Genomic DNA, 26,453 nt, shown 5'->3' with positions numbered 1-26,453 from the left:
CCCCCCCCCCCCCCCCCAGACTTTCTTTTTAAACCAGCCCACTGATCAGTGTCTTCTGTTTAATCCTTTGTTATTTTCTCTCAGGACAGCACTGCCAGAAATACTGGACCCCACCAGGCACGGTGTCACACAACTTTAATCCCAAACCCCAGCATTGGGGAGGCAGACGTAGGCAGCCTCTGAGTTTGAGGCCAGCCTGGCTTATAGAGTGAGCTCCAGGACACTCAGGGCGACGGAGAAATGATGTAAGCCAGAAGAAACCCTTCCTTCCTTGAGTGTTTTGTGTCAGATATTTGTCATAGCAATGAGAGAAATAGCTAATATATCCACAGGATACTAAACAGTTGTGGACATGCCACTGAGGTGTCATGATTAAAAGCAAAATCAGCATTTCCCTCTCCCCAGCCTGGCTGTTCTGAAAGCTCTCCTCAGGATGCAGCGGCACCCACTCAGAGCTCGCGAGCAAGCTTTTACTACTGTCCAAAATCACATTTAAACACAGCTAACAGCTGCTGAGAACTTCCTACTCACTGTGCCGAAGTTAAGAGGGTAAAGGCTGGGATGCAAGCCTGACCTCAAACTCTAATTTCACCATCACCCAGCTAATGTACAATTCTGTCACATCTATGAGTTTCCGTGCTGCCGCTGGGTGGGCAAGACCAGCCCCTACCCAAACAGTGGTAATCACTAAGCTGCTGGTTGTCTCCCTTCTGTGCAGATATGACTCTGAGAATGCCCATGGAAGCAACCATCTGGGATGTTGCCCTTTGTGAATGATGGTCCATCACTCGGTAAAGTGACATTGAGATTCATCATGGCTGGTTTTTTCTTGCCAGTTCCGACACAGTTTTTCATTGCTGAGTACTCTTATGAGTATTCTTTCTGTACCCTGAAGTTGTTTCAGACAACTCTAAAACAACCCAAACCCTAACCCTGTGTGTTTGTTTATGTGTGTATTTGTGTGTGTACTGTGTGTGCACATGCGTGTGGTGCCTGAATATATGCATGTAGAGCAGAGTATCAGGTGTCTTCTTCCATCCTTCTCGACCATATTCCCTTGAGGTAGGGTCTCTCATGGAACCTGGAGCTCAGGCTAGGTTTCTCAGCTAGGCTGGCCAGCCAGCAAGCTTGGCTCCTCCTGTCTATGCCCCCACCTCACCCCCAGTTCTAGGATAAAGATGCACACAGCCATGCCAGCCTTTAGAAATGGGTACTTCAAGAGAAAATATGTATTACATTCATCTTAAAATTAGAAATTTTGTTTTTCTGGAATCTAAGGAGCTGGTTCAGGGTGGAAAGTGTGTACTGATCTTTCAGAGACCTGGAGTTTAGTCCCTAATATGATAGTCAGGTGGCTCACATTCATCTTTAAGTTGGTCTAGGGGATGCAGTGCCCTCTTCTGGTCTTCAGGCAACAGTATTCACGATGTACATACCCGCACACACGTACATAATTAAAAATAAAATAAATCCTTTACAACAAAACATTGTTTTTCTAGTGACCTCTGTCTCTTAGGCAGTGTCTTTACAGAGTCAGGCAGAGAGCCAGAGGAGCCAACACTTCATTTTGTGAGGGCAGTTTTGATTCCGGGGTTCATTGTCAGTGGTTACTGAAGCTCACTATCGGAATTTTCTAAATTTAGTTCGTTTTCTGATTTACAAGACCAAGAATCTACTGTGACATAATCTTAGCACAAGCCAAAGGGAACAGAGCCTGCACTGGCCCCTTCGAGCTGGGCCTATTGAGTTCCACTGAACACTGTGCCTCTGTATTCCATATTGCTTTGAAAATAGGAATGGAGGGCCAAGTGCCATCACATGACTGCATGGGCTGAAAAATATTCCTTTTTTGAAGAGGACTAAAGGCTCCCAGGTTTACCTGGGGAGTTAAAAACCACATTGTTTAAACTGTGAATTAATGAAATCCATGGCTATTTGTTTATTTCCTTGCTCATTCCAAAACACAAAATAGAATTAATATGGCAATGTCACAACTTCCTAACATGAGGTGCATCAAGTCTAGAGTAATTCATTTTTCTCAGGGGACAGAATGTTGTTAGACTTGCCTTTGGGAACCTCCTGGAGCTAACTAGCAAAGGAGTGATAAGGTAAGGTGCCTGGACGCAGTCAGACCTGGCATAAAGCCTGTAAACCAAAGTGCCAATATGCTAATTACTCTTTTGTTTTTGTTTTTGTGTTTCGAGACAGGGTTTCTCTGTGTAGCCCTGGCTGTCCTTGAACTCAGAAATCCACCTGCCTCTGCCCACCAAGGCAGAGAGGATTAAAGGCGTGCACAACCACTGCCAGCTCTTTTTTTTTCTTTTTTATAAAGATTTATTTATTTACTATATGTAAGTACACTATAGCTTGTGTCCGATTTCATTACAGAAGATTGTGAGCCACCATGTAGTTGCTGGGATTTGAACTCAGGACATTCGGAAGAGCAGTCAGTGCTCTTATCTGCTGAGCTATCTCTCCAGCTCCCACATTAGTTACTCTTATACATGACAAATATGGAGGAGCCCATTTCAGCATTTCAGTAAACATCCAGGCTATGCTGCTGGTCTTAGGATGTCATTTTGAAAGGACACTGTATAAATTCTGTACTTTATAAAAATAATGACACAGTCAGATGCGTGTGACCCAGCTTATGAGCTAAAATGGTCTGTTAGGTGACACACTGTCTTTCAATACTGTGATGTGATATTATCTTCTGCAAATGATTGGGATTCATTCGTGATCATGCTGGGAAACATCTGGTCTTTGAGTCATAGTCTAGACATGTCTAGATGCAGTTGGTTGTAAAATAGGATTTAGAGAGAATACTATTGGGGGTTCGGTGTGATGATGCATAACTATAACCTAAGCATTGGAAAAATTCAGGCAGAAAGCTCCTAAGTTCAAGTCCACCTTGGGTTACGTAGTAAGATCACAGCTACCTTGAGCTACAAAGAAGAAGACAAAATAAAAAATAAAATAAAATAATAAGGACTAGGGATATGGGGATGTAGTTTAGTGGCACATGGGAAACCCCAGACTTGAGTCCTATGTTTACAAACAAAAAACCAACCAACCAAACAAAAACAAAACAAAATAATATAATCTACTACTTTGAGGCATGTCAAATTACTATGTTTTCTTATGTCACTGTCCACATAAAGTAGTATTGGAAGATAATCACGGACTTATGGGGCTTGACTCTTCATGTTTGTTTTTGAGACAGGGTCTTCCTCTGTATCCTCACCCAGCCTCAACTATGTGATGCCCCTGCTTCAGCCTGCTGAGCACTGGGAGGGCAGAGTTGTGTTCTCTAAGGCAGCCTCTGTGTGACACTGGCAAAGCAGATTCCTGTGCCAGGCATCGCACAGTCCACAGCTTTAGGCCACCATAAAGAGCACACACTGCTCTCCCAGGGGTTTGGTGATGACAAAAGACTTCAGGCCTCAACACAGACACAAAACCTAAAGCCTTACTTCTTGGCTCATCAGGAGAAAATGTTGCCTTCGCTTAGATTCTCTATTCTCAAAGTAGAAAGAAATGCAAAAAATTTAGGTTTCATCTAAACTCACTGAATAAAATCTGTGGTTTAACACCATCTATAGTTAACTTACACATACACACACACACACACACACACACACACACACACACATTATATCCCAAGAAAATCTGTTTCCTAATGAAATAATCATGATAAAATCTTATTTGAGTAAAGCTGGTTTGAGATGGCACAGGCCTGTAATCTTAGCGCCTGACAGATGGAAACAAGAGGATCAGCGGTTCAAGAACTGCCTTGGACAAATTCCAAACTAATTATGGAACCCTGCCCCCTCCCCCAAATCCATACACCAGTACCACAACCACAAAAACAAAAACCACCTGGGGAATTTTTTTTCTGGTATCAGCTCCACCCTGAGAGATCGATTCTTCCTCAGGCTGGGATCCAACTCAAGGCTGCAATCGCGCTAATTGAGTGATCTGCCAATCGGGTACACTCTCAGGTCTGGGAAAAGGTTTTTTTTACAAATGAGAATTGCTGGCATCTCTTCCAGGCTTCGGATGCAGTCTGCAGGGTGCTGAGCTAACAACTGTCTGAATTATTTCACTCCGCCCTAACATTCTAAAACAGACAGGATTATTTACTATCTCCATCTAAAAGGCTAAGCAAAGAGCCAGGGTTTGTCATCAAGCTGCAGGGTCTGAAAGTCAACCCAAAACCAGAGAGATGCTTACGAAGCTGGTACTCTTGTCTGATCTGTCAGAATGCTGGAAGTGATGGACTGGCGGGTGAGTGATGGACTTCCAAGATGACTCTAGGAAGACTTGACAATGGACAGGAATTTTCCAAATTGGAAGAATTGAGTCAGAAGGTATGCCTCTCGTTGCAGTGGCTTGTGGGAAGAGATACAGGAACTTTAGAACTTTACGCGGCTCTTCTGGCTGCTGAGAGGGTCTTGCTGTCAAACTGTCACGCTAAGTTTATCTCAGACCCACGTGGCAGGAGAAAAGAACCGACTTTGTCGTCTGGTTTCCACATGCACATTCAAAATAAAAATAAATACATGTGAATTTTATTTATTTAAAAAGGAAATAATTAGGCTGGGTGGTGGCTGCACATGTCTTTAATCCCACCATTCCAGGGGTAGAGAGGCAGGAAGATCTCTGCTGAGTTCGAGGCCAGCCGGCTCTACAGAGAGAGTTCCAGGACAGCCAGGGCTACACAGAGAAACCCTATCCAGAAAAAAACAAACAAAACCAACCAAACAAACAAAAAATAAAGAAACAAGATTTTTTTCTATCAGGGGACATAGATGTCTTATTAATTTTGTTTTTGTTTATTACATGACAAATATTGCAAACATTTATCTTATAACTTAGATGAATAATCAGAGAGACAGGAAAAGCTGTGAGTAAATTCTGAAGGGCCCTCAGCACAGCACCAAGAAAAGAATCCCACAAGCAACTACATCCCAAGCCTAAAGCGTCTTGGCCCCCACAACACAAGCCAGTTCCCAGGAAAGCAAGCTGCATCCCAAAGTCAAACTTGAGCAAAGGAGAAGCACTAAATACTTCCTCCGTGCCATCGAAAGTCATATCACACTCTATTTTTAAATGCTGGGGACTGGACCCCAGGCCTCGTACATATAAAGCCATTATACATTATATTAAACTATCATATTTTATAACATTATTATATGCTATTAGAATTATATATTTTATACATTGCATGTATACACACACACACATTATTTTATATTTTCCTTTTTTTTTTTTCTGAGACAAGGTTTCTCTGTATACCCCTGGCTGTCCTGGAATTCACTCTGTAGACCAGGCTGGCCTCAAACCCAGAAATCAGCCTGCCTCTGCCTCCCAAGTGCTAGGATTAGAGGTGTACGCCACCACCACTCGACATATTTTACTTTTTAAAGACATGAGAATGTATTTCTTCAACCCACAAAGTACTCCACATCTTAAGGAACTGAACTTTGAGGTACTTGAGTAAAACAATTTAAAATATCTCCCACTAATAAACCCAATTAAATTCACTTGACTAGGTCTTTGTGGGAACATTGTACAAGCAGCCAATTAAATAGCACTTGACTCTATCTTTCCTGTTTTAAGGGAACTGAACCTCTCATATCTTTTATCATGTTAATTTTTTAAAAAATACTAATGATATAAACCCATGTGTTCTTCTGTCTTTTAGAACAAAGAACTATGCCTGTTTCTTGGGAGACCATGTCCCAATGACATACTTTTTAAGTTGAAACTTAATTACCAAAAATGAAAGCTGGGGGCGGGGAGGGGTTAGTGTGAAAATGAAATTTTGAGAAGGCAGCTTGTTATATAAGACGACACTCGATCAGCAAGTAGAAGCATGTGAATTCATTTCCAAGGCTGGGTCATTAGCAAAGCTGGGTCTACTCGGACCATCCTCCCCAAGCCGAGGCTCTGTAAAAGCCGGCATTCACCAGGCAAGGCACAAACAGGGCTGCCTTAACCTACTGCCCTCTGGACACATCACTCTCTGTTAAACAGGCAGCCACTGCCAGATGCTCTGGCTAAAAATGGTCCCAGATGGTCAGCTGTCCCCTTCATAGAACACCCTTCCCTTCCCACGTCTTAACACTTGCCTGCCAAAAGCCTGGCCAGGCCCTGGTGGGAATTAATAACAAAGATTAGAATCAGGGGTCTCAGGTTAGAAGGCACCTTGGAGACAGTCTGCTCAACAGCTGAACAGTACTTGAACCCACACAAGTACATCCCTGCCAGCCATTCAGGATACTGCTGGAAGATGCAGGGGTCCTGAAGCTGCTGCCTGCCGAGCGACGAAGCATCTACCTCAACTGAGGCCTTGTCAGGTTGAACTCAATCAACTCAATCACTCAGACTAAATCCACAGCCAGGAAACACGCAGCTACTTAAATTGATAGGGGACGTTTTATTATCTCAAATTAATGTTCTAGTTTATGCATTTAAAGTGATTTTAGGGGCCTGGAGAGATATCTCTGTCAGAAACATGCCTACCTCACAAGCAGGAGAATCTCTGTTTGGGTCCTGTGGCACACACATAAACACACAGCCTATATAAAATCTCAGCACAGGAGGTCCCTGGGGCTTGCTAGCCAGCTTATCTAGCCGACTGGTGAGCTCCAAGTTCAATTTGTCTCAAAAAAGTCAGGTGGAGAGCCAAAGGAAGGCAACTGACCTTTGGCTTCTGCACATACATACAGGTAGCACATGAGTAAACATGTGTACTCCCCCACACAGAGTGATGCTCTGTGGAGCTACCTCTCACAGCATTACAGAACAGATGTCAGAGCAAAAAAACAGCAAAAGCAGTATAGATTTTTAAAGATCTCTCTGTCTGTGTGTGTATGTGTCTGGCTGGCTGTCGACTCACACGTCCGTGTGTGTAGAGGAAGATGCACACCTGCCATGTGTATGTGTGAAAGTCAGAGGACAGCTTCATCAGGTGTCGGTAACCCCATACCCCACCTTGTTTGGGGCAGGATCTCTTTAGGAGCCCTACCCCCAGCCCGAGGCACACCAGGCTAGCTGTCCTGTGAGCTTCTGAGTCTCCTGCCTCCATCTCCCATCTCTTCACAGGTGCACTAGGATCAGTCACATGGCACCATGTCCAGCTATAGATGGGTTCTAGGCATCTCAGCTCCTCAAGCACTTTACCATTGAGCCATCTCCCTAGCCCCATGTAGCTAATTTTTTAAAACGAGAGGAAATAATGGTTTAGAGTTTTGAAAGCTATTATTTGGAGAGCATAAGAGTTATATAAAAAAAAAATTCAGCAGGCCTTCCTTCATCTCTTTCCAAATGAATGAATTAATGACCACTTCTGTATATATGCATCTTTTCCTTATTTATTTCACTCATAGGTTATCTATATACATCTCTGGAAAAATTTAAACGTTAACTAATTGGGGCTGAAGAAATGGCTCAGCAGTGAAGACGCATACTGCTCTTCCAATCTGAATTCTCATGCCCACCTCCAAGATATCTGAGACATCCCCCCTTCCAGCCTCTGGGGGCACCAGCATTCATATGTACATAGTCCCACACAGATACATACACATCACAAAAAATAATAGTAAACCAAATCTTAATAAAATGTTAAAGAATTGTTTTTAGCTGTTGGTTATTTTATTTGTTTTCCTGAGGCATGGTGCCATGTATTCCCAGGCTATCTCTGGCCTTGCTACACAGCTAAAGATGGATTCCTCGTCCTCTCGCCTCCTTCTCCAGAGTGCTGGGATTACAGGTGTGCACCACCACGCCCAGCTTGCTGCCAAAGTCGTCATTCATGCAACACTTCTCTGAGTTTCTCCCAAGAGCGGAGCTTCTCTTACTTTTTGTTTTCTAACCAGTTATTTGACTCTTTAGCGTAAACTAGCTGGAATGTATACCCAAGAAACATGTTGCGGAATAGATTTCTATTTCTCCAATGCATTTCAAGTTTTTGAACAATAAGAAAAATCAAAGTACTGAGTTGTATCTATAGATGTTTTTCTTGCATATTTTTTGAACATTTATTCATTTATTCATTTCGTATGAGTGTTTTGTCTGCATGTATGTCTATGTGGTATGTGTAAACCTGGTACCATTGGTAGCCAGAAGAAGTTGTCGGATCCCCTGGGACTGGAGTTACAGAGGGTTAACAGCTGCCACATAAGGGAGGGCTTGTGTCTTCTGGGACAGCAGCAAGTACTTAATCACTGACACCTAGCTGCAGCTCCTAAAAAGTTTTTTTTTTTTTTTGGTTTTTCAAGACAGGGTTTCTCTGTGTAGCCCTGGCTGTCCTGGAACTCACTCTGGCTGGCCTCAAACTCAGAAATCCGCCTGCCTCTGCTTCCCAAATGCTGGGATTAAAAGCATGCGCCACCCTGCCCGGCTTTCTAAAAAATATTTTTATTTATGAGTCTGCAGGAATGTCCATGTGTCAGTGTAGGTGAGCCACCAGATTGGCACTTACAGGTGCTTGTGAGCTGCCACATAGATTCAAGGAACCAGATTCTGGTTCTCTGCAAAAGTAGTACATGCTCTTAACCACTGAGCCACCTCCAGCTCTTAACCACTGAGCCACCTCCAGCTCTTAACCACTGAGCCACCTCCAACCCTGATCTACAGCTTTGCATCAATTTTCTCACAGCCTGCTTCCGACTGGATACAAAACCAACAAGTCCCCTCTCATCCACAATGAGCTCATGCAAAGGGAGGGTACACTGAGAAGCCACAGCAGGACATAAACATGAAGGCTCAGGGCTCTAGAGGCTGGGTTAACATCATGGTAACCAGTAGATAAAGGAAGCTCGGCCTGGGCCATATGTTACTTCCTCATCATTTATAAGCTTCACGACAGAGATCGACAGTAAATTTATTTAACTGAATGCAGATTAAATTAAAAATGGAATAACAAGATTACAAGCAAAACGCCATCTGGAAATCTATGGCAAGGGACCATGGGATGGATTTCTGTGTTCCTGCAACTAGAGATGGGTTCATAGCGTATCCTATTTACCCACACTAAGAAGACTACGAGGCCTCTCCCCTTACAGTGCCTCCAAGGGCTAATGATCTAAAAGGAAAAGCCACAGAGCTTCATAAACTCCTACTATGTGGATAAGAAGTCAGGACAGTCCAGTGGGTCTCTCTTGATTTCCCAAAGTATCTGTCTCTGTCTCAGTGGTTCTATCTCCTCCCCCAAGCCCCATTACCAAGCTGGGTATTAAACCTAGGGTTCCATGCAGGCTACTCAAGCCCCCCACCACTGAGCCATATCCCCAGCCCAACTTCATAACTTGTTAAACACAATTACATCATGGAGTTCTTTCCCTACATAAAGAAAAGAAAATAAGGGCTAGCCAGTGTCTCTGAAAACACAGATGAAGTCAAACGCAGGTCAGTGTTTTACATCCACTGTGTCTGAGTCCGTGAAGTAATATTCACGGCATAGGACAGAGGTCATAGCATTATTACACATCATTTACATAAATCATTTTATACCAACATAGCAACCAGGCAGTTCCTAAGCTAAGCATACTATTATTCAACCATTTTGCAAAGTCTTGACTCCACAGTCATATTCTTTATGCGCATGTGAATAGATGTGTATAAATGTGAGTGTGGCATCGAGTGTCAGCACACATGTGGAGGTCAGAAGATAACTTTTAGGGGTCAGTCCCCTCCTACCTGGCGGATTGAGTTCCAGGCGTCAGGCCTCCATACCATGTGCTTCTGCTCACTACGCCATCTCACCAGCCCCCACAATCCTAGTCTATACCCACTGAATACCTATAATAACAAACCAAGAGCTCCCTGTATTAAAAGGCCTGGTTAACACCAGGCGGTGGTGGCGCACGCCTTTACTCCCAGCACTTGGGAGGCAGAGGCAGGCGGATTTCTGAGTTCGAGGCCAGCCTGGTCTACAGAGTGAGTTCCAGGACAGCCAGGGCTACATAGAGAAACCCTGTCTGGAAAAACCAAAAAAAGGGGGGGGGGGTGGTTAACAAGAAAAACGAACTCCCAGAGCAGGAGGAAAGAGGGAAAAACAACATTGCCAACTTAAGGAGAACTGTCAATGACACAGAGAAATCCACTCTTTGCAGTACCCAGTCAACTCTCCTACATCCAATAACCCTTTTCCCAGCCCGCCACAGCAGCAGGACGATAAAGGACCTGCATGATACAGACACACTCACCCAAGCCACTGAGCGTATACAGCAGGTCAGTGGTCTCTAGGAAGATAGGTCCGTGTTCCTGCTGCCCTTCCTCTTTATAAAACAGCTTGTAGCCCCGAATGGCGGCTGGGTCCTCGGTATCTTGCAGCCACCTCACAGAGATGGTAGTACAATTCAGTGGTTCCAAATGCAGTTCAGGAGACTTCGGGGCTGGAAGAGTGCACCAGACGGTGCTGTGTCAATAACCCAGAGTCCATAGGACATCAGAGAGCACCCCACACCTCTCAGCTTCAAGTCAAAGGTACAAAGTTCATCTGCTACACTTTGACCCAATGTTCACAATTTCAGTGACAAGCCAGCAGGATGGTTCAGTGGATAAAGGGGGTGGGGGTTGCTGCCAAATCTGATGAAACGAGTTCAAACTCCAGGTCCGCCAAAGTGAAAAAGAGACCAACCAACTCCCTAAGTTCTCTGTTTTCCACACATGTGACTTTGAATGTGCACACACACACACACACACACACACACGAACATACACATACACACACAAATATTACTCTTATAAATTTTACAATGATGTTAAGCTTAGAAATGGGATTTAAAATATACTACCTAAAAGAGTAAGTGATGTAAATCATGAGATATCTATATTTGTGTATGTAATAAAAGAGACAATTGTGTAGACTAATTTTTACTGTAGAACATTTTCTGTCAAATGACAATAAACCAGACATGTTGGATTCCATATGAGTAATATCCTACCTTTGGACCTGTCTTCTGAACTATTGATTTAAAAAACACAATACTATTCAGTAGGTCTCAGTTTCCTATGCTCCCTCTGGTATTCAGTCTGCCTGGGACTGATCCAGCCATGAAGGTTTTGCTAAACAAACTGTGTGATCAGAAGCTCGACCCACAGACCCACAAATGGAGTTGGGAAAAAAGGGAATATCAAACTGAAATGTTTAATCATTTACTATGTTTATTTCTGAGCCCAGGGCCTTGCACATGGCTAGGTGAGCTCCCTACTTAACATTCCATAGTCCCATTCCTCATTTGTACTGTTTTTGGTTTTTTGGGGTTTTTTGGATGGGTTCTCAGATCTCACACTGGCTTCAAGCTCCAAACCTCCCACCTCTGCTTCTCTCTAGTGCTGGAGTTATGGGTCAGCAGGTATGAGCCACTAGACCTAGTTGAAGCCATTCCCGGCGCTGAACTCAGGGCTTTGTGCATGTTAGGAAAACATTCTACCAAACTGTGTGCCAGTCCCAAGGAAAGGTTTAGGATTTTTTTCAATGAAATTCATAATCTACATATTATTTGCAAATGTGAGACTAAAATTTAAAATATAGGCTGGAGAGAGGACTCAACAGTTAAGAGCATGGGCTGCCCTTCCAGAGGACCAGAGTTCGAATCCCAGCACCCACATGTCAGCTCATAACAATCAGTTACCCAGTCCCAGGGATCTGACGCCTTCTTTTGGCCTCTGTGGGCTCCGCACACCAAGTGATGTGCACCAAGTGATACACAGACGTGCATGCGGGCAAAACACCCCCTTAGACGTAAAACAGAAAATAAGAATCTTGGCGTGTATACTTCTATCGACATAGAGTACGTGTAAGTAAGAGTGAAACATTCTAATTCAAAAGTAAAACTATTCTTTTCCTTCCTCAACAGTCCTCAGGAGGTGTTACCTTTCACGCTCGTGGCTTTGGGCGTCCTGTGTGAGGTCCACACCGATGACTCTCCCAGCCCCACGCGAGTAGCTGCAGTAATCCGGACCAGATAGACACTGTCTGGCTTCAGGCCTTCCAGAAGGTACTCATGCACAGTCCCCGGGAGTTCCACAGCTTGGATGGAGTTCTCGGTGCTCAGGCGGAAGGACAGCCGGTACAGCACCACTTGGCCCCGCCGGTATTTGGCCGGGATTGGCAGCCAGGAGACGAGAATGTCGGTGGGACTTCGGCTCGTCAAGCTAATTTCGGGAGGTCTTAAGGGCACTAGTAAAATGAGAGAATACATTACTCACAAAGATTTGTACTCATTCTTTATGGAATCCTTGTAATGGCAACGTGTAACATGGTCACACTGGAGATGCTTCCGGCTAGAGCAGGGGTTCTCGGTGACTTCCGGCCAGAAAGGAAACGCAAGGAGGGTGCAACAAAAGTATGGCCGACGGTCGGCAGGAATGAATATGGACATATTTGCTAATTATATGAGACAAATAAGACTACCAAAATCTCTCTGAAGCAAAGGTGAGTGTGTTGCAGAAGAGCAAGGAAGCACAGAATCCATAATTGCAACTGAGAAGTTTTTAATGTGTAAAATGTCTCATCTTAAAAATGACTGTGGATTTTACTTATTTTTTAAAATTATTTTATTTATTTATGTGTGTATATGTGAGAACTTGAACATGTTGATGTTATATGGCAGCTTCCTCTGAACTAAATCAGAGCAGGAAAAGTGTCAAGTCTGGAAAGGCCAAGCTTGGAAGGTTCTCCAAGGCCCCTTTACAAATGGGATAATCAACCGCCAGGGAAGGAGACACGCCTGTGCAGAGGGGGGGATTCTTGCCTAGGAAAAACTCTTATTATTATTTTAAAAACATCTACTATCTTTTTTAAAGATCTATTTTATGAGTACCAGTGATTGCCTATACCTAAGTTTGTGTACTACGTGCATGCTGTGCCCCTGGAAGTCAAAGGAGGACATCAGATCCCCTGGAACTGAAGTTAGAGCCTGTGTGTGTGTGTATGTGTGTTTGTGTGTGTGTGTGTGTGTGTGTGTGTGTGTGTGTATGTGTGTGTGTGTGTGTGTTCCTCTTCAAAAGCAACAAGTATTCACCTCTCCATCTCCAATAAACCCACATTCTACCCACTATGGCAACCTAATTAGAAAATACAAAAGGTTTAGTTTTTTTTGCTTTTTTGCTTTGTTTGTTTTTTTGGTTGTGGCTCTGGGGTGCTGACCGATGGAGCTCTCACATGCTAGGCAAGCACTCTATCACTGAGATACAACCCCAGCCCAACATAAGAATCTATTATTCTTAAAATTTATACTATAAATTATAAGTAAAAGGTGCCAGGAAGATGGCTCATTGATCGGTAAAGCCTGCTGGCTGGAGTGTAATCCCTGAGACATACATAGAAGGAGGGACAAAACTAATTCCCACAAACTGCTCTCTGGCTTAAATACCATGGTAAATGTATCACAGACAAATAAATGGATGAGTAAATAAATATTTTAAGCATTCTTTATCAGGGCTGGAGAGATGTCTCAGTATTAAAGGACACATGCTAATCTTGTATATAATCTAAATTTGATTATATACAAGTATATATACTCAGTGCCCACAGTGAGTGTCTCACAACAACTTCTAACTCCGGCTCCAGAAAATCTAGTGCCCTCCCTGGATACTGTGAAAACACACACACACACATACACACACTTGAAAAATAAAGTATTTTTTAAAGTATCCTTTAACATGTCATGGCAAACCATGATAAAGGTTGAGGCATGAGAGAACGACAGGCCTGCGGTTTGACATAGCAGTTTTCATTTAACCAGACAGACTCACTCACCGAAAGTGACCAAATCTACAGATATTCACACTTGATAACCCAGAACTGTGTTTTCTTACCGTCTTCTAGAGTGTTCTGTGTCACATGATCCGACATCTGGCTGGCTCCCATTGGCATGTACGCCACGATGTAGAAAGTATAGTTGCTGTCAGGTTCCAAGTCATCAATGATATAATGAGTTGTGTCATTGCCAAGGACCACCTGATATTCCTCGTTATTTAAACCTAGACCAAAGTATCCATGTTTTAAAATGACAAAACTTCAGCCAGGCGGTAGTGGCAGGTGGATTTATATAAGTTCGAAGCCAGCCTGGTCTACAAAGGGAGTCCAGGACAGCCAAGGGCACACAGAGAAACTCTATCTCCAAAACAACAAAAAACAACAACAACAGCAATAATAATAAAGATTGCTGGGCCGTGGTGACACATGCCTTTAATTGCAGCACTTGGGAGGCAGAGACAGGAGGATTTCTGAGTTTGAGGCCAGCCTGGTCTACAAGAGTGAGTTCCAGGACAGCCAGGCCTAAACAGAAAAACCCTGTCTTGAAAAACAATAATAATAACAATAACAATAAGAATAATAATGATGATGATTAATATTCAAAATAAACTTAGCAAGTCCATTTTCCCTCACAATTATCTGTGTTGTCTTCTATAACCTGGCCACACAAAATCCTTAAGTGCACAGAAAGTTCCTTATTCTTATTGCCTAAAAGTAACCAGGGATTTTTTTTTTTGTCCAAAAAAAAAAAAAAAAAAATTACTGGTTGGAACACTTCCTGAAACGAGTCCTTCATTTACCATAGAGTCAAAACAGGATGGGGCTGTAAGGAATAGTGAGAGGAAAAGCCCAGCAGAACACTGTAATACATCAAGCAAATGTCCCAGCGTAAACTCCGGCTTTCTGTAGAACACAGAGATAGCGGGGCATCCAGAGAATCTGCTTTTTACAAAAACAAACCACATGAAAAGTTAGGCTGCAAAGCTTCTCATTCTGCCCCTAGGGAACACATTAAACACGGGCCAACAAGGGCCTTTTCTTTTTTTTAATACTAAAAGCAAAATGGAAGAATGGACTCTGGATGTTGTGACCCACGGTGAATGCTCAGTTTTTTAAAGAGGGAGACAAATTCTCAGGGCTTCTTAAGAAACTATGCAAGGCAAGGTACAGAAGAGGCTTAATTCCTGTGGTGCAGACCTGGAGAATGGAGCCAAGGCCCTGCCAGCCACTGTGCGCAGGCACAGGCAGCGCTTGTCAACTCTATCAAATGGCTCTCGGCATCAGCCCCTTCTCCCTGCACTGGATTTATAAACAAAACAGAAGGCACATTCCGGCACGGAGTTTTCCCACATTTCTGAATTAACTTCATAGCATTTTAATTAGACAAGATTAGAGGCGTTTCACAACACACTGGCTAATGGCTTGTTAATTAGGAACTGCATAGTACAATTTCTGACCTACTAAACAAAGTCCTTGAGTTCAAATTAAAAAGCCTTGTTCGGGCCCTGAATAGAATGCTGAGTGGCATGCAGGGGCTCTAACGAAGCCGGCACAATGGTGAACAAGCGTGGGCCCCGCCAAGCCAGCCTTCCTTTCACCTTCCTAAGTCAGCAGAGAGAATGAACACACTCCAGCATGCTCTTAACAGAACATTCTTCTTGCAACCAGGACCCTTGATTTACATTCAAAATATCCCTTTTCAAAACACTACTTCAAAGTGTAAAAACCCAGCATTAGTCAAGAGCCAATCCCCTGTCTCAGCTGCACACGGTGTTAGCAGCACACTCTTCTTTCAAAGTCCCCTCTAGTCATAATGTAAGCTGCATAAAGCCAGACTGTTTCTGTACTAGCATTCACAAACCTGAGTCAATGGAGAAATCACTAGGATTTGTGATAGCTTTTCTGTTTCTACAACAGTTTTGCCAAAAAGTAAGATAAAAAGGATTTTTTTTCTTTTCTTTTCTTTTTTTTTTTTTTTTTTTTTTTTTTTTTTTTTTTTTGGTTTTTTGAGACAGGGTTTCTCTGTGTAGCCCTGGCTGTCCTGGAACTCACTCTGTAGACCAGGCTGGACTCGAACTCAGAAATTCACCTGCCTCTGCCTCCCAAGTGCTGGGATTAAAAGCATGTGCCACCACTGCCTGGTGGATTTTTTTTTTAATCCCCAAAATGGAATCAGTAATTGGAACCTACATGTATGTATGTGCACCACATATGTGCCTGGCACCAAAGAATGCCAGAAGAGAGTGTTGGATCCCTTAGAGCTAGAGTTACAGGCAGTAACTTAGAACCCCACCTGGTGTGGGTTCTAAGAACAGAACCCTGGTCCTCAGCAGAACCAGAGCAAGTAATGTAAGCGCTGAGCTGTCTCAACCAGCTCCTAATATTTAATTTGATACAGTCAAAGAGATATCACAAAAATGTCTTGTTCAACAGTTTTCCATATCCTTCTTCTTTTGGTGGTACTGGGGAGGGCCTTATACACGCTACTCAACAAGTCTATCACTGAGCTCCAGCCCACTCTACTGTGTTTCATTTTCTTCCAAAATGAAAATATTCAACATGCATTGAATTTAAAATTGCAGAATTTAGCTGGGTGTTGGGGCACACCTTTAATCCCAGCACTCAGGAGACAAAGGTAGGTGGATCTCTGAGTTAAAAGCCAGACTGGTCTACAAAGTAAGTACCAGGATAGCCAGGGCTACATAGAAAAAAAAAAAAAAACCTGTCTAAATAAATAAATAAATCCAAAACAAAACAGAAGAAGAAAAGGAAATAAAAGAAAAGAAAAGGTAGACTTTCATATGCTTATATTCCCCTAAAAAATAGCACACTAGCTGGACATGGTAATCCATGTGCTTGATCCCAGTACTCAGGAGGCAAGTGAATCTCTGTAAGTTCGAGGTCAGCTGGTCTACATAGTGAATTCCAGGCCAGCCAGGGCTACAAAGTGAGACCCTATCTCAAAACAACCATTATCCTCCTTAAGAGCATCTTCTAAGACCAGCTGAGTTTGCTCTCAAAGACCATTACGGCAGGGTTTGTGGGACTCTTGACATTGTGCCCAAGCAGAGTGTGGGGAGGGCATGCACCTCCCCCTGAGTACCTGTGTCCAGTCACAGCCTTCAGGCCGTGCTAGCAACTCAGCCTTAATTGTGCATGGCCTCGAGGTCTCAGGAAGGAGCTAGAGTATAGAGCTTGGAGGAGACTTGGGCAAGGGAAGAGGGAGCGCCATCTATTTGGCTACAGAAAAGCAGCTTGTTTTGTTTGTTTTTTTTCGAGACAGGGTTTCTCTGTGTAGCCCTGGCCGTCCTGGAATTCACTCTGTAGACCAGGCTGGCCTCGAACTCAGAAATCCGCCTGCCTCTGCCTCCAAAGTGCTGGGATTAAAGGCGTGTGCCACCACTGCCGGGCCAGAAAAGTCATTATCTGTTGGATAAAGACTTTCTGTGTGATACTTGGGGGGCTATTTATGCTCCTGTCAGAAACTCCTCACTCATGTTCTCTGTGTAAGCTCTATAGTCTCAATGTGGAACAGATCTTCGATTTGTCATTGGGCCTTAAGAGAAAGGAGTTGATGTTCTATAGGTCCCCATGGTGAAAATTCTCTTAACAATTATGCAAGCTGAATTATGCATCCTGAAGACAAATATTTCATTTATTTTGGTTTGACTGAGCTAGGGACTCATATAGCTCAAGTTGGCCTCAAATATGCTATGTAGTCAAGGATGGCCATGAACTTCTGAATTCCCTGCCTCTTATTTCCAAGTGTTAGTATCACAGGCGTGAACCATCACATCAGGACTCTGTAGTTCTGGGGATCACACCCAGGGCCTCATGCATGCCAGGAAAGCACTATACCAATTAAGCCATGTCTCAAACAAACCCGTGACTGCAAACGGCGCTTACTAAGGGTTTTTGCAAGCTGCTTACCTTCCGCCTTCATGTAGTGCACAGAGTAGGCAATGACCTTGTCTGAATTGTACAGTGGTCTCTCCCACGCTAGAAGGATGGCAGAGCTGGACATGGTTTCAGCATGAACGTTGTAAGGAGCACTAGGTCTATCTTCCGACATTACCACGGTCAGTCTGGCTCGAGACAGAACAGATCCTTGGCTGTTTTCAGCCATGCATTGATAGATAGCATCGTCTTCTGGGATGATCTGATTAATGACCAATTTGCTGAGAAAAGAAAGAAGTATTTATATCCATAAAAATAAATCTTAAGAATGACATTCAAAAGCTATTGTTAAATGCACCTTTCATTTTATACAAAAACATGCTGAGAACAACCAGGTCTAATGAAAAATAATCTACATTAATTACTTAAAATTACCCTGATTTATCCTTTCAATCTTCATTAGCACTATGGTAGCCAAATTCCCTTTGCCTCAATCACGTTTTTTAAAATGACTTTTAGTGAGAAAGCTAGTACTTATTTATTATTTATTACTCTAATCTACAGTCTATACTTACATTGTAATATACATATAAAGTTCAGATCAGCAAAAAATTTAAAGTTTTGTTCAACTAAAATGAGAATGTTACAGGAAAAATTATATATACATATACATACATACATATATGCATACACACACACACATATATATATATATACATGTACATGTACATATACATATATATTTAAGACGAGTTCTCATCATGTGGTCCTGACTGGTCTGGAACTTGTGGTATAGACCAGGCTGGCCACAAACTCACAGATCTGCCTGTCTTTGCTTCCCAAGTGCTGGATCTAAAGTCACATGCCTCAGTGACCATTCATTCTTAAGATCATTAAGTTTGAGCTCTGGAGGAATTGATAGGAAGTAAATTCTTTCTTTCTTTCTTTTTTTTTTTTTCATTTGATGGAAGTAACTGAAACAGCAGAGTCCAAGTTTGCTGTGGTCACTGAGCCAGTGGCGTACCTGGGCTAGAACTGCTGTCTGGGGCACTGGTTGCATAAGGTCCATTATAGCATATCACTCTGGATCCGTGTATAAAATACAAAAGGATCGGCAGCACACTAATCCTATAAACCTTAATTTCCTGCATTTAGTGTTAACTGTCAAGAGTATATGGTGATGTAATGTTTCGATAACCATTTTATGTAAAAATTATTAAAGGCATTATTTTATTTAAAACATAGCCAAAGAACATAGCTTACCTGTTGTACATTTTAATCCTGCCATTTGAATGTATCCTTCTCCCGTTTTTCAACCAGGACATTTTCGGTGAGGGAATTCCTTCTGCTTGACACACAAACCGCGCAGTGCCAGCTCGTGGCCTTGTTAAACTTTCAGGCCATTCAACAAATGAAGGAGGAGCTATTTTAAAGGGAAAGAATATATTCTGTGACTTCAACAGGAATGATAAGAATAAGTGAAGAAAGAATACAAAAATGAGATGAGTCCCGTGTACAAAGATGGGACTCATAAAGTCTCCTAAACTAGCTAGGTGATGGTAGCTTTCATTGACACAACCTAAAATCACTTGGGAACTGAGTCTCAGCGAGGGACTGTCTACATTGGGTTGGCCTGTGGAAAGCCTGGCTTGCTGATAAATGGGGAGACACAGTCCACTGTAGGTGGCACCATTCCCTAGGCAGGGAATCCTGACCTGTATTGAGTGGAGAAATCAAGCTAAGCACAAGCAAGCAAGTGAGCATGCATGCATTCATTTCACTCTCCTCCTGATTATGGATGGGATGGGAATAGCTGTTTGAAGTTCCTTTGACTTCTCCACATGATGACCTGTAATCTGGAAGTAACTGACTAAAGCTAAAATTAACCCTTTTTCCCCTAAATTGTCCTTTTTTGGTAGAGGTAAGATATTTTATCACAGCAATAGAAACAAAACTAGGAGAGTGCTTCTTTCTTATGTCCGTCACTGAGACCACCTGAGAACACAGTCAATACTCATACCCAGCACCCATCTTTTTTGTTTGTTTGTTTTGTTTTTTCGAGACAGGGTTTCTCTATGTAGCCCTGGCTGTCCTGGAACTCACTCTGTAGACCAGGCTGGCCTCGAACTCAGAAATCCACCTGCCTCTGCCTCCCAAGTGCTGGGATTAAAGGCATTGCCACCACTGCCTGGCTCTAGAGATGTTTTTTAACACAAAAATTTAATTTTTTCCTTTTCAACTCACTGTTGAGTTTTATAATACTTATTATTAACCTCCCTACCACTGATGCTAAGCTCCAGTTAACAGCAAGCTCCATGGAATTGGAGGATGCCTCAGTGTTTAAGAACACTTGTTGCTCTTACAGAGAACCCAAGTTCAGTTCCCATACCCACACTGGGCAGCTCACAACTCCTGTAACTCCAGCTCCAGGGGATAGCCTCTCTGGGCACTGCTCTGACATGCATGCACCTATATACATATACGTTTGTGTGTGTGTGTGTGTGTGTGTGTGTGTGTGTGTGTGTGTACACATAGTTCAAAATGAAACCTTACAAGAAAACCACGAGAGAAATTAAAATGACAAACCTCAAAACACAAACATCTCTAATTACAGAAAGAATGCATACCTAATACAGTTAATGTTGCCATAGCAACCGTAAAGTTGCGTGTGCCTGGGGTGGTGGCCCGACAAACATACACTCCAGCATGCTGTAGCTTGACATCTGATATAATGAGATTGCCATTTCCAAGTACCCGAGTATTAAAGACATCAATGGACTTGTGATCTATTTCAAAGAGAACATGGAAGTTAAAACGAGGCACTTCATCTGAAATTATACCAAAAGATCGCTATCAGAGAAATCAGTCGTTAAAAAGTAGCGATTTTCTGGGGCATAAGCTCTCCTTATGTTGCAAAACTAAAATGAAGTTATTTAAATGCAACAGCCAAATGTGTGTCTTCTCTATAAAATAACATTTTATCAGTTTCATTAAAAGGAATAAAGGGAAGGACTGCCTTGGCTCCCGCACCCAGTCAGGATGGCTTACCAAGACGGCTCCAGGAAATGATGGGTTTGGGATATCCTGTGGCCATACACTCTAGCACAACTGTCTGATGTAGAGACGCAGTTACGTTCTGTGGACTGGCTACAATGGTTGGCATGTAGAAGGATCTGGTCTCATTAGCTTTGGGCAGGAAAGGGCAGAATACATAAATTAATCATAAGAAGCATATTAAAACACTGATTCTTATTTACTTTCTTATTTATTCTTTCATTTTTTGAGATAGGATCTAAGATGGCCTAGGTTAGCCTCCAATTCCCTATGTATTAGAGGATGATTTTCTACTCCTGGTCTCTACCCCAAGAGTGCTGGGGTTCCAGTGGGTGTCACGCCACCCACCTTTCTTTTCTTTCCTGTTCATTTCCTCTGCCTCTCAGTCCTTTCCTTCCCTCCTTCCTTCTTCTCTCTCTCTCTCCATCCCTCCCTCACTTTCTTCCTCCTTTCCATCCTGTATGTGTGTTTGTGTACATATACAAGGCCAGAGGAGGAAATCAGATATCCTGCTTTGTCGTTCTCCACTTTATTCCTATGAGGCAGGGTCCCTCACTGAACCTGGGGCTAGGCTCACAGCCAGCAGGCTACATTGGCAGTGGACATTCTCTTTCTGTATTTTGTGCTTTTAAAAATAAAAGTGAAGGGGGTGGGAGGAGATGGCTCAGTGGTTAAGAGCACTGGCTGCTCTTCCTGAGGTCTTGAGTTGAATTCCCAGCAACCACATGGTAGCTTACAACCATCTGTAATGGGATGTGATGCCCTCTTCTGGTGTGTCTGAAGGAAGCTACAATGTACTCATATAAAATAAGCAAATCTTTTTTAAAAAGTGAAAAATGTATAAAGCAATCATCCAATGTTCTAAATAGATTACAGTCCAGGCATGGCAGTAATCTCAGCTCTGGGGAGGTAGAAGAAAGAGGGATACAAGTTCAAGGCTAGAATGGGGTACAGAGTAAGTCTCTGTCTGAAAACATCAAACCCAAACCGAATCTATTACAAAAATTTAAATGTCATCAAAATACTGATGGACAGAGAGCTATTATAGCCAGGAAGAAAGCAGATGTAACAATCAAAATCCTCATAAAAGTGGGAGAAAACAAACAAAAAACCACTTTAGCGAGGTACCTGGAACTATAGTTAGCGAGGCCTCCTTGCTTTTCCGTTTATGAGCAATAGTAGTGGCAACACAGCGGTAATTCCCAGCATCCTCTGGGCCAGCATCGTAGATCTGCAAAATTCCTGATGGCAGGGCAGTCACCCTGTTGAGACAAGAAACATAACTGAACTTTCTCTAGTTCTTTATAGATCCTAAATATAGATGCTGACAGAAATGAACACATTCAACCTTTTTAACCATGCTAGAAACAATACTGTAAAGACTGTTCTAACATTGGAGCCTCTGCTGGGGTGTGGTGAGCGCCAGCTGGCGTGTAAGAAGGTCTGGGTACAGTCCCCAGTGCTGAAAAACACCACTAGTAAAAACACTAGCTTGATTCTGTTATTTCATTTGGGTCATGACAGGTCTCTGAAATGTAAATAATTCTGCAGCATAGAGTCTATAAAATTCAGCATGCTAATTTTACAAAGAGGGCCCTGTTAACATTCTTCTGTTGATTTAGCAGATAGCGACTAAGATCTTAGTACAAGTTATTCTCAAATTCCTGACTTTTTTTCTTTTTTCTTTTATTATTTTATTTTGTTTTATTTTTTAACTTTTAATGTATTATGATGAGAAAAGTTACTAGTATTTTCTTAAATGAACATAAATATATGAAGATTTTTGTTTGTTTGTATGTTTGTATTTAGTAGAGATTAAAATCTTGGCTTTTACTGTGGTACAAGCCTAAAATAAGAACAATTTTTAGACATTGGATTTCATTGTAATAAGGCTATACTCCAATGACCCTCACATCACCAAAGGATTTTACCTCCATCTTAGCTAAGCTGAGAATTGACAGTTCTGCTGCGCCAAGGAATGAATTGTAGGCATGATTTTTGGATACAGACTTCCTGCTATGGTCAAAGCTATTTGATTTGAGTGAGTGACTTTATTCTCAGCCCACAGGGAACAGGTTATATTCATTTAAGAAATGGTGTGTGTATTAAGATGGTCTATCCATAAAGTCATTCACCAACTGTTTCAATGAACAATGGTTCTGTTGGAAGGTGGCACAGACATTATGTGAGGGTAAGAATCTGGTTCATTGGCTGTAATAATTTGGAAAAGCATTCATCTCAGAGAAAGAGTAACTTATAAAGTCCTCTTCTTCAAACTTGATACAAGAGTTACAAACATCAAGCAAAACATTCAGTCTTACTCTTTGTTGTTCTCTTACAAACCCCCTCCCAATTTGATTGTCTACGTTTCTTTTGGGTATATAAATACTTTTGAAATATGTAAACTGTTCTGTAAACCACAGTATAGTGTAAAAACACGAAATAAACAATACTACTAATAGAGATGCTGAGATAGGAGAAGCAAGATTTCAAGACCATTATGTTGTACACAGAAAGACCCTGTCACGTACAAACAAGCTGAAAGTATATAAGGATTGTATAATATTGGACCTATTTCTCCAATAACCAAATTAGAGAGACCATTGGATGACAGTCAACAAATTTCTAATTCCTCATATTTTTGGATTTCAATCAATTAGGATATGTTGGTAATATTAATTTTCATACTAAGATATTAAGAAAAAGTAATTGTCACTTCCTGTTGTTTTTGTTGTAAGAGGTGGAATTAGGTTTTGTGTGGGTTTGTTGAAAGGTTACTTTCTTGCTTCTTCTAGGGTGTAGTTTTGCTCCTTATGTTGATGTTTTCCATCTATTATCCTTTGTAGGGCTGGATTTGTGGAAAGATATTGTGTAAATTTTGTTTTGTCATGGAATATCTTGTTTTCTCCATCTATGATAATTGAGAGTTTTGCTGGGTATAGTAGCCTGGGCTGGCATTTGTTTTCTTGTAGGGTCTGTATGACATCTGCCCAGGATCTTCTAGCTTTCATAGTCTCTGGTGAGAAGTCGGGTGTAATTCTGATAGGCCTGCCTTTATATGTTATGTGACCTTTTTCCCTTACTGCTCTTAAAACTCTTTCTTTGTTTAGTGCATTTGGTGTTTTTATTATTATGTGACGGGAAGAATTTCTTTTCTGGTCCAGTCTATTTGGAGTTCTATAGGCTTCTTGTATGTTCATGGGCATCTCTTTTCTTTAGGTTAGGGAAGTTTTCTTCTAAAATTTTGTTGGAGATATTTACTGGACCATTACATTGGGAGTCTTCACTCTCTTCTATATCTATTATCCTTAGGTTTGGTCTACTCATTGTGTTCTGGATTTACAGGATGTTCTGGGTTAGGAGCTTTTTGCTTTTTGCATTTTCTTTGACTGTTGTGTCAGTGTTTTCTAAGGTGTCTTCTGCCCCTGAGATTCTCTCTTCTATCTCTTGCATTCTGTTGGTGATGTTTGCATCTATGACTCCTGATTTCTTTCCTAGGTTTTCTATCTCCAGGGTTGTCTCTCTTTCTGATTTCTTTATTGTTTCTATTTCCATTTTCAGATTCTGTATGGTTTTGCTCATTTCCTTCAGCTGTTTGATTGTGTTTTCCTGTAATTCTTTAAGGGATATTTTGTGTTTCCTCTTGAAGGGCTTCTAGCTGTTTACCTGTGTTCTCCTGTATTTCTTTGAGGGTGCTATTTATGTCTTTCTTAAAGTCCTGTATCATCATTATGAGAAGTGATTTTTATATCTGAATCTTGCTTTTCCAGTGTGATGGTGTATCCAGGACTTGCTATGGTGGGAGAATTGGGTTCTGATGATGCCAAGTAACCTTGGTTTCTGTTGCTTATATTCTTATGCTTGCCCCTCACCATCTGGTTTTCTCTAGTGCTACCTGCCCTTGCTAAATCTGACTGGAGCCTGTCCTTCTTGTGATCCCGGTTGTGTCAGAACTCCTCAGAGTCAAGCTGTCTCTGTGATCCTGTGATTCTGTGATTCTGGGATCTTGTGATACTGGGCTTGTCAGAGCGCCTGGGAGTGGAGCTTCCTCTGGGTGTTTTGGGACCAGCAGTGGAGTTTGTGCCCAAGGTCTGTTCAGGGAACGAGCCCAGACAGACCGGAAGGAACTGGAGCCACTGGGCTGGCAGAGTTCCTGTGTGCCTTGGTCCTGCTTCTGACATTTTTTTTTTTAAACCTCTCTAAGAGCTATTTATTCCCCATGACCCAGCCTCTGAAACAGGGTCACAATCCCACATACAACACAAAACTGATTGTGTGGAGTCATAAAAAACTGGCAAAAACAAATCATGTCTTCATATGTAACAATAAAAGTCAATTCAATATGAAACATGAAGTGAGGTGCTCTTGGTGAGCTGACCTGGGCTGCGGCATGTGACTTCACTTCTTTTTGTTTTTGTTTTTGTTTTTCAAGACAGGGTTTCTCTGTGTAGCCTTGGCTGTCCTGGAACTCACTCCGTAGACCAGGCTGGCCTCGAACTCAGAAATCCACCTGCCTCTGCCTCCCAAGTGCTGGGATTAAAGGCGTGTGTGACTTCACTTCTGAACACACATCATGCTAGACATACTGTCTGCCACACACGGCACCACTGAATGCCATCTGAGACAGCCAGGCTCAGATTCAAAACCACTGTGTGGTATGAAATGCAGTGTTTTTACTGAATATACAAAGCTTTCTGTCCTTAATGAAACATAATGGCCTAATTATGGAAAACAAATACTTATAATAATAATTTAGCAGCATGTAAGTATCAACTAAGAGTATCTTTGGACTGCACTGCGTTAGGCTGCTTGACTTTAAGATTAGTAAGTATTGTTTGTGTTCAATAAAACACTGGTAAATGGATGGCCGGGCAGTGATGGCACACACCTTTAATTTTAGCACTAGGGAAACTGAGGCAGATGAATCTCTGAGTTCCAGGCCAGTCTGCTCTATAGAGCAAGTTCTAAGATAACTAGGGCTACACAGAAAATACTTGTGTCTCAAAAACAAAAACAAACAAGAAAAGATTTAAGGTATTCTTTTTTTTTTTAAGATTTATTTTAATTTATATGAGTACATTGTCTCTGTTGTCAGATGCACACCAGAAGAGGGCACCAGATTCCATTATAGATGGTTGTGAGCCACCATGTGGTTGCTGGGAATTGAACTCAGGACCTCTAGGAACACAGCTACTGTTTTTAACCACTGAACCATCTCTCCACCCAGAAGGTATGCTTGAATTAGAATTTTTCTTTTCCTTTAATAAAATATTTCGCAGTTGCTGCCCCCATCTTAGTGTTCTACCATTAAAACAAATGGCTCCTGTATACTTCAGAGCAGGCAGGAATCAAACCTTTTTTTAATGTTTATTTTCTGTGTATATGCATGTATGTGAACATGTACATGTATTCATGTACCGTATGTCTGCACTGCTGGGAGCGGATCAGAAGTACCAAACCTCTTGAAATTAGAGTTAAGGGGTCATTGTGAGCTTTAGTGTGGGTGCTAGGAACTGAACCCAGACCCTCTGCATGAGAAGCAAGTGCTCTGAATCACTGATCCATCTCTCCAGTCATAAGGATGGGATTCTTTACCCAAGTTAGAAATGTCTTAGGAAATCAATTATTGCCACCCTAAATGGAACTCCACCAAGTCTATCACCTCTGACGACCCTCCGTTCTCCCCCACCTCTGATGACCCTCTGTTCTCCCCCCACCTCTGACGACC

At 42.1% G+C, this 26,453-nt stretch overlaps 1 protein-coding gene across 2 annotated transcripts in view; it reads right to left on the bottom strand.

The window, feature by feature from the left end:
- The window catches only part of Prtg (protogenin), a 116,026-nt gene that overhangs the window by 46,034 nt on the left and 43,539 nt on the right, over positions 1–26,453 (bottom strand). Inside the window, exons 4-11 of one of the 2 annotated variants that reach the window (XM_031344349.1) lie at positions 21,854–21,987; positions 20,720–20,857; positions 20,299–20,457; positions 18,935–19,094; positions 17,705–17,952; positions 13,834–13,998; positions 11,888–12,193; positions 10,215–10,403 (exon numbers count right to left, since the gene is read on the bottom strand). In XM_031344349.1, coding sequence (XP_031200209.1) covers positions 10,215–10,403; positions 11,888–12,193; positions 13,834–13,998; positions 17,705–17,952; positions 18,935–19,094; positions 20,299–20,457; positions 20,720–20,857; positions 21,854–21,987 — 1,499 coding nt within the window. The remainder of the gene's footprint in view (positions 1–10,214; positions 10,404–11,887; positions 12,194–13,833; positions 13,999–17,704; positions 17,953–18,934; positions 19,095–20,298; positions 20,458–20,719; positions 20,858–21,853; positions 21,988–26,453) is intronic. The other variant, XM_031344351.1, reaches the window with a different exon arrangement.

The sequence above is a fragment of the Mastomys coucha genome, unplaced genomic scaffold (assembly GCF_008632895.1).
Source record: "Mastomys coucha isolate ucsf_1 unplaced genomic scaffold, UCSF_Mcou_1 pScaffold23, whole genome shotgun sequence".
In the NCBI taxonomy this organism is placed as follows: domain Eukaryota; kingdom Metazoa; phylum Chordata; class Mammalia; order Rodentia; family Muridae; genus Mastomys; species Mastomys coucha.
The sequence above is the reverse complement of the archived record's forward strand: the minus strand, read 5'-3'. Positions and strand labels throughout refer to the sequence as shown.